Here is a 16954-nt window from a genome sequence, read left to right as displayed (position 1 = left end):
TCTAAATTGACCGTAGGTGTGAATGTGAGTGTGAATGGTTGTCTGTGTCTATGTGTCAGCCCTGTGATGACCTGGCGATTTGTCCAGGGTGTACCCCGCCTTTCGCCCATAGTCAGCTGGGATAGGCTCCAGCTTGCCTGCGACCCTGTAGAAGGATAAAGCAGCTAGAGATAATGAGATGAGATGAGGTTTCATATGATACCCTTCACCATTCCTGATTGGTCGTCATTAATAGGAAAAAAAAAGATCTATTTTGGGTAAAAATAAAGTGGAACAAAAATGTTTTAAAATGCCACTGATACCACACTCAAATTTGTTTTCTAGTATTCAGTTTTGAGGGGGGTTGGTTGGTTGGTTGGTTGGTTGGTTGGGGGTTTTTTTCTTTTAGAAATTTTAGTCTGGAAAGCAATGGCTGAAACACAGAGAGAGAGAGAGAGAGAGAGAGAGAGAGAGAGAGAGAGAGAAACACAAATCAGACCCTGAAGACAGGAATAAAACAGGAAGAAAGGTGGATTGCTGTCGTGAAAAGATTTAGTGCATTTCAAGGTCGTGGGTTCAAGTCTCAAGTCTGTCAGGAGGGGTCACACTTACTGGGCGGGACTGCAAGAGGACCAGTTTGGAGAGTCGAACATTCAGCTTCAGTCCTAGACTCTGGTGCTGAAACATGTTATACACCTGAAAGCGAGAGATTGGAGGGAGGCATGAATATACATGTTAAGTGTAACACAACAGCAAGACTCATTTCCATCCATCCATCCATTATCTGTAGCCGCTTGTACAGGGTCGCAGGCAAGCTGGAGCCTATCCCAGCTGACTATGGGCGAGAGGCGGGGTACACCCTGGACAAGTCACCAGGTCATTGCAGGGCTGCAAGACTCATTTAATCATTTTAAATTCAATTGAGAAGAGAAGAGAAGAGCTTTACCTTTCTCACAATGACAAACATTAGATTTAAAAAAAAAAAAACATTACAACAGTTCTGGATAAAAGAGACACAGCTGGTAACATTTATGAGGTCAAATAAGTAGCAGGATGAGTGAACAGAATAAAGAATTAACATCTGGAAAGGAAGACCTCATGGAGAAAGTTCAATTCAGTGCATTTACATGAAAAAGAGGAATAGTTTCCACAATGGTGTCCTCATTGCTCTCAAACAATGAAGAGTGAAAGAGCTGAGGGAGGACAAGTGAAGGTCTGAGCTAAATCACACCCTGCCTTATCCTCGTTTGGCTGAGATGTGAGAACAAAGCCTGAGCTACGGAGGAGGCCTTCAGGAGACAAGCCGGTGCTGGAAAGAGGAGAACTCATGGAAGCATAGGAATGACAAGTCCTGCGGCATGTCATTCACCTCCGTCTGATGAACGGTTGTCAGAGTAAAATGCAGTTCCAGATTAAGTATCTCAATCAAATTAAAAATGCTTTTTATTAGAGTGAGCAAGTTCGGCACACTTGCAGAAAGTTTTGTCTAAAAACCTGAAAGAGACAAAATGTTTATTTTTAGATACTGAGCTCGAGATAAGGTTTAGGTGTAGTCATCGCATCTAGCTGCATTTGTAATTATGCTGATGGAAAGTCCTCATGATGCGAGCAAAGCAATCCTTTTTGTGTGTCTGGAACAGAATGATTTGAGATTATACAGATTTATTGGACAGTTAACACAGGGCTATGCATTTGTTGTGTGTGAGTGTGAAAGACCTGCCGTGTTCCTCATCTTTATAGGTTATCGAAATGATTCCGTTCTCTTACTTATGCACACACCTTAACATTAAGTGTAGCTTTGAGCGTCATGAATGACATCAGAACATGTGTATTGGACCTGATGACTCGAATGTAGCCGTTTAGATTTTGGATACTACAGGGCAGCATGGTGGTGCAGATGGCAGTGTTGTTGCTTCACAGCTCCAGGGTCCCTGGTTTGATCATCATGTTCTCCTCCTGTTCTGTGTGGGTTTCTCTGGTTTTCTCCAAATCCAACCCCCCCCCAAAAAAAAAACATGCATGTAGATACACTGGTGAATTTTGCCACTTGGTATAAATGAATGTGTGAAAGTGTCAAGCTTGTAGTACCTAATTTTAAGGACTCGTGACTTGACTTGGACTTGAGCAGTGATGACTCGGACTTGGACTCGTGTATTAACTGCATTTGGACTCGTAAATTGGAGACGAGGACTCAGATTTTTTCATTATTTTTTGTAACATGCCATGATAATTTGACATAAGATATTTATATCTACACCTGCAGCGAAACAAACCAAATCCAAGTTCCCTGCCATGTAGGTCCATGGTGTCAGAATCAAAGTTTTTGTTTCTGAGATGCTTCGTGTTTGTGTAACATGGTTATGTTTTTGAAATGCACACAAGTGCATTTGTTACAATAAAGCACATTAGAGTGTTATGTTTGTGAGAGTGTTATATTTTTGACATGGATGCTTAACGTTAGTGCCACCAGCTTTTTCCTAAATATTCCTGATAGAAGACTTTTTTTTTGTGAATTTATTGTAGGCTATGGTATGGGGCATACATCTTCACACTACTCAAATCTATCAATGTGTTTTAGAGTGTGCGTGTGTATGACAGCTGTGTCATTTTTGTCGGACTTGACTCGGCTAAATAGTGGACTTGACTCGGACTCGACTTGAAATTTTCTTTAATGACTTGGACTTGAACACTGGGGACTCGAGACTGGACTCGGACTCAGGGTTTAGTGACTCGACTACAACACTGGAATGTGCACATGCTTAGTGTCTCTGGTTGACTGGAGTCACATCCAGGATGTAGTCCCACCTCGCTTCCAGTGTTACCAGGATACGCTGTCCAGCGTAATGTAAAGATGAATGAATGAATGAATGCTACACTCCAGTTTACCATCATACACAGTCAGGTACATAATTTGTACCTAATAAACTGGCAAGTGAATCTGTAGTTATTTCAAGATTTTTTGCCCTGATTATAGCCATAATTCACACTAAACACCATACTGTAAATACTAAATACAGGTCAGTGATACCGAGTTCTTGCTTCTTGACTAGTCAGAGTAAGTCACGTTGATTTTTTGACCAGACTCTGGATGGATGCTGCATTCCATTATTTTTGGAAGCCAAGTTTTACAAAGCCAATGCTTTAGTTTCCCATCAAATTCTACTCCAAAAAACACGGATGTCCATAGCAAAGTAAAGTTTGGATAGCAAATAGTGGAATTCGATATTAATTACCACAGTGCCATGAGTAATATTTACATTGTTGTCTACTTTAAAGGTAGACTGCCTTTCAGATTTTTCAAGTTTAGGTCATAAAAATAATTTTCCCTGACACCCAATCATTTTTATTTAGTGGACTGAAAGCTACTGACTTCCAATTTTATTAGCTTTTTTTAAAAATAGAATAATTACTGAATTTAGGGCCATGTGGCCCTAAATTCTCTGCTATTTTTTCTTGTTTCACCATGACCCAATTCAAGATATGACATCATGCATCACGTGGTGGGCTTTCCACGTTCGCGCAAGGTATTGTGGGATACAAATTTGAAACAGAAGAGGAAAATGGAGGATGCAAATGAAATGTGAAAGACCGACTACAGTAAAGGAAAGCAAGAAGAAAAGATGTTATGTTGCGAAGGAAAGGAAACACAGGACCAAACTAAAAAATATCGGTGGTCAACGAGCACCTCGGTGTGATCAGCTGTTCGTTTAGCAACAGAATGATGTAACTGTCAGTGCATGGTCAAGGCAAACCTGCGCATGCGCACACGGACTTCCTCTGTCTGCTTGACTGCACAAAGCGAGCGATTTCATGCACATTATTTGCTCGGGAATCCCCTCAAATTAAATAACTTCCCAGACACAGAATGGCCTGTTTTTTGTTTTGTTTTTTTTTTAAGCTACTGCAGAAATAAATATATATCACAATGACCAAATTTCAGTGGGAACTAAATTTCACTGATTTTATGAAATCAAAATGCCATCTAGCTTTAAAGATTTATTTGGCCATTAAACAAAGCCAGTTACCAACGAAGGAAATTTTGCTTTCATACAAATCGATAGTAACATTAACCAGATGGCTAGTAGACTACTGAGTACTACTCAAAGCTCACCGACTGTGCTATCATTTAGCTGTGACATCGGGTGTGTAAGAGAGCCTACTAGCAGTCAGTGAAAATTTAGGCTACGTTTACATTAAACCGTATCTGTCTCGTTTTCTTTGCGGATGCACTGTCCGTTTACATTAAACCGCCTGGAAACGCCGGGAAACGGGAATCCGCCAGCGTCCACGTATTCAATCCAGATCGTGTCAGCTCCGGTGCTGTGTAAACATTCAGAATACGCGGATACGCTGTGCTGAGCTCTAGCTGGCGTCTCATTGGACAACGTCACTGTGACATCCACCTTCCTGATTCGCTGGCGTTGGTCATGTGACGCGACTGCTGAAAAACGGCGCGGACTTCCGCCTTGTATCACCTTTCATTAAAGAGTATAAAAGTATGAAAATACTGCAAATGCTGATGCAAATACTGCCCATTGTGTAGTTATGATTGTCTTTAGGCTTGCCATCCTTCCACTTGCAAGTGGTAAGTGATATGCGCTGGGATCACACACACAGCGGCTCAGTCCCGAATCACAGCTTGTTCACTTCACTCGCGCGCTCTGTGAGCTGCGCAGGGCCGGAGTGCGCACCCTCCAGAGGGCACTCGCTGTTCAGGGCGGAGTGATTTGGAGCGCAGGATGCCTGCGGAGCCGAGCGTATCCGTGTATTGGTATTGCTGTGTGCACGCAAATTGTGTATTGGTGTTGCTGTGTGCACACTAATCATTTTAAAAACGTTAATCTGATGATCCGCTGATACGGTCTAATGTAAACATGGGCTTAGAACATGAAAAAGAAGCGGCAACACCCTGGGCAGGTCGCCAATCTATCACAGGGCTAACACAAACATGAAGAACCATTCACACTCACATTCACACATACGGGCAATTTAGAGGAGCCAGTTGACCTAATCTTCATGTCTCTGGACTGTGGGAGGAAACAGGAGCACCCGGAGGAAACCCACACAGGCACTGGGAGAACGTGCAAACTCCAGTCGGCCAAGAGGTTCGAACCCAGAACCTTCAACCGGAATTCAACATGACTTCTGCTAAAGTAAAAGCTTAGCTTATCATCTGAATCACACTTTTTGGCCAAACACCAAATCTAATATTTCCTCATTTGACAGAATTTTCATAAAGAACTAGAAATATGATAAAGTGCTGTCATTTAAAATCTTTACTGCAATAAAAATCAATTCCAGTGTGATTAATGGCCTTCTGAAAATCCACTTGGACTAATTCAAGGTGACTTCCACTTTCAAAGATGTGAAAAAAAATCTATTATTTAAGTCCTTCATTATGTCTTGAAGCCATTATATCATTGAGAGTATAATCTGTGTGTGTGTGTATAAAGGAAGTTGAGCTCTAACTCAGATAAAGTGTTTATAGCGCTTGCCAAGGGACTTGTAAAAGAGGGTGTGATGTAGAAATCCTGAACTTCTGGAACTCACTCCCTCTCTGTTCTCGCGCCATCATCACACCGCTTTCAGAGGCACTTCATCTGGCCAGTGCTGCAGGTGTGTGTTCGTGGGAAAGCAGATTACCTTAAGATAAGCTTCAATGTGCTTAAGCTTAGGTGTTACTGATCCAGACCGTGCTGGCTGGCACAGTTTATCCTGACATTTACAACAGGCCGGATGGACGCTGCAGTATAGAACACCTCATCATCATCATAATTGGTCGAGCGAACCCGGATAAACTTGACCCGATATTCTGATATTTTTGGGGGAGAGACAACTCCTACAACTCCTACTGGGTGGCAGATAGGGGAAGGACTTTGAAGTTTAGCTGCGAGATATTGAAATAAGCAGCCCTGGACCAAATCATGGGTGGCCCTTTGGCAAGGCCTAGTACCTGGTATGCCACCCTTACCAGGGTTACAGTGAAGACTCTTGGCTTTTGGATGGTTTTGCCACGTCCGTTGGAATGTAGGATGGTTTGTAGGGTGTTTTGAAAAGCAATGTAAAACAGACTTTGTATTTGGATTCTCACCTCCCTTCGCAGAGCAAATTTGTGCATGCCAGCATAACTCGGTCTGGGAAACCTGTCAGTAAGATTGACAACTGCAACCTATCTATAGGACTGGTGACCATAGAGCTGTTTTACTTGCCATTGAAAGATAAAAATGATAGAACACCTAGATGTGTAAATATTCACCTATCTACCGGTATGTGGGACCATCCAAATCAGCAAGAACTTCTGCACTTGGGACTCACTTTCTGCTGCTCTAGATAGTCCCACATGGATGCTCTAAAGCTATGCATTTCCCTAAACCAGTTTGCACAAGTCTCATCCTTGTTTCACTGGATAATCTCACTAGGATAGTGTAAATTTGTGTAGCCAATATTCACACTATGTATATACTAAACACCCTTTCAACAAACTTTGCACTGCTTGCCTTTCCTCTTGTACAGGTACACCTACAGTACATACAGTAAGTATTTATATATCCATTACCCCGTGCCACTCAAAAGAGAATAGGTTCCCTTCTGTGTCTGGTTCCTCTTTCCTCGTGTTGTCTCAGGGACATTTTCAATGCCAATTCCATGAAACTGAACTGAATTCAAGTATTTTTGCATTAGTTCTAATATTTATCATTTGGTGCAATGATTGTGAACAGTGTCATCTCATCTCATCATCTCTAGCCACTTTATCCTCCTACAGGGTCACAGGCAAGCTGGAGCCTATCCCAGCTGACTACAGGCGAAAGGTGGGGTACACCCTGGACAAGTCGCCAGGTCATCACAGGGCTGTGAACAGTGTGTATCAGAAAAATGTGGGAAGAAGCAGAGGTGATAAAGTCTGATACCACACTCCAAGCTCTTTTTATTACTACTGAACTGCTTTTTTTTTTTTTTTAGAAACATAAAATAGTTTAAAAATCCATCTATTATCCATAACTGCTTATCCTGCGCAGGGTCACGGTTAAGCTGGAGCCTATCCCAGCTGACTATGGGTGAGAGGCGGGGTACACCCTGGACAAGTTGCCAGGTCATCGCAGGGCTGACACATAGACACAGACAACCATTCACACTCACATTCACACCTACGGTCAATTTAGGGCCACCAGTTAGCCTAACCTGCATGTCTTTGGACTGTGGGGGAAACCGGAGCACCCGGAGGAAACCCACGCAGACATGGGGAGAACATGCAAACTCCACACAGAAAGACCCCCGTCGGCCGCTGGGCTCGAACCCAGAACCTTCTTGCTGTGAGGCAACAGTGCTAACCATTACACCACCATGTCACAGAGTTTAAAAATGATTTTGTTATACTTTTTGAAAATCACAAACAGAAATTAAAGGGCTACACCAGGAAACAGATGAAACCTACAGTATGACTTCATTGGTCTAGTAATTTCATTGTTGAATATACTGGTTTAGTATAAATACACAGGTGATTAGGGCAGCACAGTGGTGTAGTGGTTAGCACTGGTGCCTCACAGCAAGAAGGTTCTGGGTTTGAGCCCAGTGGCCAACGGGGGTCTTTCTGTGTGGAGTTTGCATGTTCTCCCTGTGTCTGCGTGGGTTTTCTCCGGGTGCTCCGGTTTCCCCCACAGTCCAAAGACATGTAGGTTAGGCTAATTGGTGGCCCTAAACTGACTGTAGGTGTGAATGTGACTTTGTCTCTATGTGTCAGCCCTGTGATGACCTGGCGACTTATCCAGGGTGTACCCCGCCTCTCGCCTATAGTCAGCTGGAATAGGCTCCAGCTTGCCAGCGACCCTGCACAGGATAAGCGGTTACGGATAATGGATGTACACAGGTGATTAGAGGAAATTGCACACATTGATTGGTCGAGAAATTTGGATTATTTCTCAATAATCCACTCGAGCGACTTGGCAAAATGTCGGCCAATCTCTTTGTCACCGTAAGTGAGGAAGAATTACAAATTATGAAAGACAATGCTGTTCCTAAAAGCACTAAAGATGCTACAAAGTTTGGTCTAAAACTATTCAAAGTTAAGGTGGAATTGTGATTTATTTCATCTATTTCAAAACAAAGTATTTTATGTGACTCGGTGTAGATAAGTGACAAGTCTACGTCGTGCTGTTATTACAATTGCATGCTGCTTTTGAAGTTTGAAATATATGATTTTAAACATGATTTTTAATTTAAAAAAAAAAAATCACCTGTGTATTTATACTAAAACAACTGTCCATCTCAGGTTCTATGAATATCAGTGAATAATAACCTCGACTTTGTCTCGGTTATTATTCACCGATATTCACTTCGCCTTCGGCCAATAATTGTTAAATCGTGCAAAGTTCATGGTACATCCCTGGGGTTTCAACATATGGTTGGTGTGTGAGGGAAGAAGAGTTCTGCTTTTCAGTGTACTGAATAAAGCAGCCATGGAAAATAATGTGGCGTGAGGAAGTGTGTGTCACTTTACCTTAGTTCATCATGATTTGTGTAGTAAAGAACAAAGATTCCCATCCAGATTTATTGGCCATTTTTAAAAATGTGCTTTAAAATTTGGACTTGCTTGTGCAACTCCCCTAGCCATATAAAGGTTTTTTTTCTGGATCATTATTCTTGATCTTTATTTGGGCCTGGGATATGGAACACAAACCAACTGTCTGGACCCAATCTGACCCACAGCAGTAAATTTTGAACCTGAATGTGGATACAGCTCGGCAAAATTAGGTCCAAACTTGACCACTATCAATCAAATATATATGAAATAAATCTCAATTAGTCTCGTCATTTAGTCACATAGTCCTGGGCATGATGTTAAACTGCATCCAGTTGAGGACGTCAGCAGTAGTGGTCTGTGGCAGATGAATCCATTGGGGTCAATGGTACAGCCACCTCAGTAACATGCAGACAAATCAAACTTCTGGTCAATGGATGGCACAATTAGACAACTTCCTTATCCATCATGTCCATTGTGCTTTTGTGCACCACTTGAGTCCGGGTTTGGAAGTCCAGAGAGGCCATTGGTGGGGCACGATACAGTCTGTCTTATGTTTTTGTGCAAGACGTGTTGTAGAGGAGTTTTTGGAAGGTGGGCCTTACGGCTCACAAACGCACTTGCCAAAAAAAAACCCTCCCAAAAACAGTCAACATCGAAAACGTTGGACTGCCGAAGAAGAAGGAGAAATAAATATCAGCATTCCTAGTGATACAGTATGTTTAGCAACAACCTTAGCAATAACAAGAATATCACTAGTACACTACAAGTCAAATGTTAACCATTTTACCCAACTAATTTCATAATTTTTTTTTGGAAAACATGGAATTATAAGTCTTTATCTGAGTGTCAAAAAATGGGGGGGGGGGGGGGGGGGGAAGGGTACATATCAGAAGTTATACCAAAATAATGTTTTAAAAATAAAGTCAAAAAGCTGTATCTTCTTTGAGTGAATTTCGGATCAAAACGTAATACATGGCCTTATTTATTAATTTAATTAACAGCTTAATACAGCGTCCTACATTATTACGCATACGGGCCACTTTTTCCATGGAATAAAAACGTATTCTATTCCCTTCTAGCAGGTTTATTGATAGCATGCAATATTGTTATCATATCACTTATCCTCCATGTATTACGCCACTCTCCCCAATGGAGAATGAGCATGCAATATTATCATATTGCATGTTGTCAAGACAACACAACATCACACATTGGAGCTCATGCGAAGAGCCAATGACAAAACTTTTCTGCTGCGCATGCGCACAATCATTTCTTTGGAAGCCGGGAAAGAGAGAACACGAAGCTAATCCAGTGCTCGGTTTAAGCACTAAATAAATAAACTGAAAACTGAAACACCCGAAAGGCTACAGTACCAACACTTCATTAGATATACTTCACGCATATTTACAAGAGAAAAACATGCCAATGGGCATCAAAAAACTGGAAAAGCGACACATCAGAGATGTAAAACTTCCGCGCTAGTGAGTGACTGTGATAGTTTGTACACAAACACGGCCACGAGGTTTGCTTCATTAAAAGTGGAAGATTTAGAGAGAATTTTGAAAGAGAAAGACACGCTGAACACCCGAAAAGCTACCAAAACCTCACTGGATATTCTTCACGCATATTTACAAGAGAAAAACATACCAACAGACATCGAAAAACTGGAAAAGAGAGCAATAGTGGAAATATTGTCAAAGTTCTACTTGGAGGTGAGGAAAAGTGATGGAGACTTTTACAAGAGGACTTCACTCGTGGACTTCACTCAGGAAAGCCCTTTTGTTTTGAACAACTGCAATGTAACAATTAACTCCGACCAAAAGTAACTTTGAACTTGAACTGTCAACCTGGATATACAACCCCGATTCCAAAAAAGTTGGGACAAAGTACAAATTGTAAATAAAAACGGAATGCAATGATGTGGAAGTTTCAAAATTCCATATTTTATTCAGAATAGAACATAGATGACATATCAAGTGTTTAAAATGAGAAAAATGTATAATTTAAAGAGAAAAATTAGGTGATTTTAAATTTCATGACAACAACACATCTCCAAAAAGTTGGGACAAGGCCATGTTTACCACTGTGAGACATCCCCTTTTCTCTTTACAACAGTCTGTAAATGTCTGGGGACTGAGGAGACAAGTTGCTCAAGTTTAGGGATAGGAATGTTAACCCATTCTTGTCTAATGTAGGATTCTAGTTGCTCAACTGTCTAAGGTCTTTTTTGTCGTATCTTCCGTTTTATGATGCGCCAAATGTTTTCTATGGATGAAAGATCTGGACTGCAGGCTGGCCAGTTCAGTACCCGGACCCTTCTTCTACGCAGCCATGATGCTGTAATTGATGCAGTATGTGGTTTGGCATTGTCATGTTGGAAAATGCAAGGTCTTCCCTGAAAGAGACGTCATCTGGATGGGAGCATATGTTGCTCTAGAACCTGGATATACCTTTCAGCATTGATGGTGTCTTTCCAGATGTGTAAGCTGCCCATGCCACACGCACTAATGCAACCCCGTACCATCAGAGATGCAGGCTTCTGAACTGAGCACTGATAACAACTTGGGTCGTCCTTCTCCTCTTTAGTCCGAATGACACGGCGTCCCTGATTTCCATAAAGAACTTCAAATTTTGATTCGTCTGACCACAGAACAGTTTTCCACTTTGCCACAGTCCATTTTAAATGAGCCTTGGCCCAGAGAAGACGTCTGCGCTTCTGGATCATGTTTAGATACGGCTTCTTCTTTGAACTATAGAGTTTTAGCTGGCAACGGCGGATGGCACGGTGAATTGTGTTCACAGATAATGTTCTCTGGAAATATTCCTGAGCCCATTTTGTGATTTCCAATACAGAAGCATGCCTGTATGTGATGCAGTGGCGTCTAAGGGCCCGAAGATCACGGGCACCCAGTATGGTTTTCCGGCCTTGACCCTTACGCACAGAGATTCTTCCAGATTCTCTGAATCTGGAAGAATATTATGCACTGTAGATGATGATATGTTCAAACTCTTTGCAATTTTACACTGTCGAACTCCTTTCTGATATTGCTCCACTATTTGTCGGCACAGAATTAGGGGGATTGATGATCCTCTTCCCATCTTTACTTCTGAGAGCCGCTGTCACTCCAAGATGCTCTTTTTATACCCAGTCATGTTAATGACCTATTGCCAATTGATCTAATGAGTTGCAATTTGGTCCTCCAGCTGTTCCTTTTTTGTACCTTTAACTTTTCCAGCCTCTTATTGCCCCTGTCGCAACTTTTTTGAGATGTGTTGCTGTCATGAAATTTCAAATGAGCCAATATTTGGCATGAAATTTCAAAATGTCTCACTTTCGACATTTGATATGTTGTCTATGTTCTATTGTGAATACAATATCAGTTTTTGTGATTTGTAAATTATTGCATTCTGTTTTTATTTACAATTTGTAATTTGTCCCAACTTTTTTGGAATCGGGGTTGTAGTTTGTATACAAGTTGGGTTGTTGTTCAGGCTCTTTGGACTTGTACCATTTTTATTGTTCGAACTTTAACTTTGTACATTGGATTGACAGAACACTGAATTACATTCAATCAGAATCAGCATTCAGTATTGTTAAGTTACCCCCCTGTTCTTAACTTTTTGTAAAATCTATAATTGCTCCATTGAATGTGTATGTATAATAATAATAATAATAATAATAATAATAATAATAATAATTATGGCTTTTTTTGTGGTATGTCAGATATATTCCATTCAGCTAGCACTCGCTGAATGGAATGTATCTGATATACCACGAGAAAAGCCAGCCAATATTATTTAATTATTATAGATACAGGACATTTTTCAATGGAATAAAAACATGGATTCTATTCCCTTCTAGCGGGTTTCATTCATTTGGTTTGATAGCATGCAATATTGTTAGCATATTGCTTATCCTGCATGTATTACGTCACTCTACCCAATGGAGAATGAGTGTTGAATATGGTTTATGATATTGCATGGCTGTTAAGACGACATGATGTCACACATCAGAGATGTAAAACTTCTGTTTCTAGCAAGCGACTGTGACAATTTGTAAACAAACATGGCCGCCAGGTTTGTTTTGTTAAATATGGAAGATTTTGAGAGAATTTTGAAAGACAAAGATGCGGTGAACACCCAAAAGGAATGTGTATGTAGTATAATAATAATAATAATAATAATAATAATATTATTGGCTGGCTTTTTTCATGGTATATCAGATATATTCCATTCAGCTAGCATGATATTGAACTCATCTTTGACTCGTTCAATATCATGTGAGCTGAATGGAATATATCTGATATACCATGAAAAAAGCCAGCCAATATTATTTATATATTACAAGTTTAAACATCAGATTAACCATTAAGTTTATTTCTATTATAAAACCTGTACAATATAAACAGTGCCCAAAAAGTCAGGAACCACTGAGAGTAAGATTACATATACTTAATTTTGTGTTTAGCTGTGTGTGTGTGACCCACCATGTTCATGACAGTAAGGAGGAAACGCTGCGCTGCCTCGGCTCCATGGTACTGCACCATGTCTGCATCAGCCACCAGCACCGACTCTACAGTGTATTCTCCGCTCATCCGGATGGCATTTCTCCTCCCACGAGCATCCTCTGTGGTTTTAGACCGCCGATCCTTACGCTTCCCTGCACACACGCACGCACACACACACACACACACACACACACACACAACCAGAAAAATAGTATGTGTTTAAAAGTCGTAAATATTATTCAATATTACTAATATTACTAAAATGACACATAAGCTAACCAATCACAATTCATGTTCACCCTACACCCACTTTACCAGGGTGTGGTGTCTTACTATCTTCAAAATGTGAATACCAGTGGTTCAAAGAAACACAGACTTGTCAGTACACACAGTGTTAATATCGAACCTACAAATTAAGAGCTCATCTCATCTCATTATCTCTAACCGCTTTGATAAAGAAAAAAAAAATACACAGACACACATAACAGATAACTAAACAATCCGAACACACATACAGTACACACCTGCTCAATGCCCTCGCTACAAATTAAGACCCTAAGTATCAACAGAGGACAAAGACACACCAACATTAGCACCAACACACACTCCATATCACACTGTAGATCATAAAAAGCAGGACTTGTAATGCCTGCTCACAGCTGAATATCTGGCTGAAGTTTCTTGAGGCTGTTTCAAACAAATTGGTCACTTTGGACCTGGTTCCCTATCGGGGCTGTTTTTAAAGCAATTGTTCAGCAAAAACTGCAATGTCCACAACGTACACCAAGTGTAGTGACTCAACCAAGCTAAGAACCATGTGGTATTTGAACAAACAGCTTTACACCACTTCATTACCGTGAATTATTACTAAAATGTAAACAGATATGATCAGAAGCTCTCAAGCTAATGCTATGACGTTGTTAAAGTCTTTTCAACCTCAGGCGATCAGTGGGGGTGAAGTGAACAGTTGTTAAGACTGGAGTAGACTAATTGCTTGTATCTTTGCAAGCTGATAAGCAGTGAATAGCTCAGCTGCCTTTAATCATGGGAAGGTGTGTTTGTTTTTACAGCAGGCTATGACTGGAAGAACCATTTCCTTGGCCTGCTATGACAGACAGGGAACATTTTCCGAGCTTCAGTAAGCATTCTTGTACTGACCCAATAATACACTGGTTCGCTATGGAATGATCTATCAATGTCAAAAGATTCAAAAATGTGTCTGGATACGAAAAGCTAGAGAAAGCATAGCCATGTATTTTTTTCTTCCTATATAACATTTATTCTGTCCACATTCACTGGATATGAGCAATCGCGCGCTCTGATTGGCTACTCTACTACTAGGATATCAGCTCATATAGACCCTTCCCACTGACGTCACCGGAAACCGGAAGTAAACAGACCCTGCGCCATATTGGAAGACCAACAAACTCGCGATCAGGGGGAAATAATGGCAGCGCGCGGAATTTAAACCCACGAGGCACTTGATTCATCATAAACCTACAATGGTAAACTTTTGTGCTGTGTTAGGGTGTTCCAACAAAGCTGATGGGAAAGGTGAAAAGAAGTCGTTCTTCAGAATACCAGCTGTGATTGAGACACAAGGGGAGCAAACCAAGGAGCTTTCTGCCAGGAGACAGAGAATAAGTGCATTACTGAGTGTCTGTGAGCAAAGGAGAGCCTGAACGTTGCAACCTCCCTATTGGCTGTTTATTGGCTGTTTGTAAAAATGTATCAATTGTCGCCCTTCATCGCGGACTCGAGAGCCGAGACCTGACGAGTTAGTTCGTTGGTAGCAGAACAAAATGTCTGGACACAAATCGGGTTTTCAGAAAAGGAAAGAAAATAAACGCAGGGTCGAAAATACAAAAAAGGAGGCAGAAAATGCAAAACGAGTTTTAAGGTAGGACAAATGGTTACTTTTCTGAGGCAGCCCGCCGTGGCTGCAGGCTTTCAGTTGTGTCATTGAATGGTTACTTTTCTGAGGCAGCCCACCGTGGCTGCCTGCAGGCTTATTTATTATAGCCCATTTAGTTAAAATAGTTGATCTAAAATGTTTATAGTTATGTGATGGTTGTCCTCAGTGTTCGAACTATGCCGATATTTTCGGGGGGTCCCTTTTTTCCCTGGGGGGTGCTTGCGCTTGTCTCGGAGCACGGATCTCCAAACACACGAGAAGCCTATCTTACGCACATATCACGCGGACTCCACACACGCATCGCTTCTGAAGTCATAACTCATCAGGGGAAATCGTGTCCGCATTGGCATGTTCAAAAAACAACCTCGCGTCAACAATGATACCACACACAAGAAAAAAAACAGTCAGGCTACTCAACAACCAACCTGGCAGCAGCAGTCGTTGTCATATCGGTTTATTTTATCTTTGATGTAAACACAACACTTCGGATATGTAAATGCTTCCCGTTACACATGATTGCTATGTCAATAAACATCATTTTGCCAATATTTTAGAGACCCCCCAACATTTCCCAAATCATGTTTTCAAGGGATCTCATGTCTGTTTCAGGGGATCTCGGATCCCCCGAGTACCCCCGTAGTTCGAACACTGGTTGTCCTGATTTAGACTGGTGTTTTGTTTTTTTTTGGGGGGGGGAGGGGTTGCGCGATGTTGCACCCGGGTCCAGATTAGGGCAGAACCGGCCCTGGCTACATTTCAGGTGTAGTTTGTTTTATGTATGTATGTACTTGCATAGATGTGTACTTGGTCTTCCAATATGGCGACTACCGAAATCTCGCGGCGCGGTGACGTCATGCGGGATCCCTCTATACCATGAGTAGAGAAAAACAAAATGGAGACGTGTGTTGCTAAACCAACTGAGGACGAAATAAAAACTCTACTCGAAAACAAAATCCCAAAAATACAAAAAAGCAACAAAATATGGAATAAAAGTATTTGATGGTAAGAATGTATCTTTTTTTCATTTTTTCAAGAATTATTATTGTTGCATTTTTCATAAATCACTACTGTCATTTTGACGGTTTGTCTACATTGTTTTTGAGAAAATGTTCTGTTTCTCAAAATCTAGTGAATGTGGACAGAATAAAACAGTTATTCCACTCAGTCTTGTCGTACATGGCTTAGAGCCAATTCGGTGTTACGCGGCTCGTCGACTATCAGCTCATGTACGACTCAATTTTGTGGAATAACTGTTAAATGGTTTGCTAACAGAAAGAAAAGTCCTCAATATTAGAGAAGGAGAGAGAGAGAGAGAGAGAGAGAGAGAGAGAGAGAGTCCTGATGACTGAGGCTAAAAACTGGTAGCTAATGTAATGTAGCAATCTAAGGCAAGCTACTCAGCTAGTTAAGTGCATTTATGCAGATTAAAAGAAATTAGAATAAATATGAAGGTGATTATAGGAAATCACGCGCACTGATTGGTCAAGAGAGTCGGATTATTTCTCAATAATCGCCTCAAGCAACGCGGCAAAATGGCAGCCAATCACTTTGTCACCGTAAGTGAGGAAGAATTGCAAATCATGAAAGAAAAGGCTGTTCCTAAAAGCATTAAAGATGCTACGAAGTTTGGTATAAAACTATTCAAAGGTAAGGTAGAATTGTGATTTATTTTATTTATTTCAAAACAAAGTATTTTATGTGACTCGGTGTAGATAAGTGACAAAGTCTGCACCGCGCTGTTATTACATCTGCATACTACTTTTGAAGTTTGAAAAAAAAAATTTTAAATACGATTTTTTTTTTTAAATTAATCAATCACTTGCGTATTTATCCTAAAACAATTATCCGCCTCAGCATTCATTAACAAAGCTTTTAATGTAGCACGTCCTGTTTGAGCTGTTGATAAAATGTCAACAAGTCGTCGTTGGCAATCGTTTTGGCTGTGAGGTCTGGTGTTTAAAAAATATATATCAATTGTGTCTGACGAGCATCTTTGTTTTCTCTCGATATATGTTTAACTGTGGGCGGCACGGT

General features: G+C 40.9%; 1 protein-coding gene across 2 annotated transcripts in view; it reads right to left on the bottom strand.

Moving 5' to 3' along the window:
- adamts17 (ADAM metallopeptidase with thrombospondin type 1 motif, 17) overlaps nt 1-16954 on the bottom strand; it is a 347817-nt gene that overhangs the window by 279046 nt on the left and 51817 nt on the right. For both annotated transcript variants that reach the window (XM_060941102.1, XM_060941103.1), the window contains exons 4-5: nt 12985-13157; nt 592-675 (exon numbers count right to left, since the gene is read on the bottom strand). In XM_060941102.1, the coding sequence (XP_060797085.1) occupies nt 592-675; nt 12985-13157 (257 nt within the window). The remainder of the gene's footprint in view (nt 1-591; nt 676-12984; nt 13158-16954) is intronic.

This window comes from Neoarius graeffei, chromosome 15 (assembly GCF_027579695.1).
Source record: "Neoarius graeffei isolate fNeoGra1 chromosome 15, fNeoGra1.pri, whole genome shotgun sequence".
Classification (NCBI taxonomy): Eukaryota; Metazoa; Chordata; class Actinopteri; order Siluriformes; family Ariidae; genus Neoarius; species Neoarius graeffei.
This window is presented reverse-complemented; position numbering and strand designations above follow the sequence as displayed.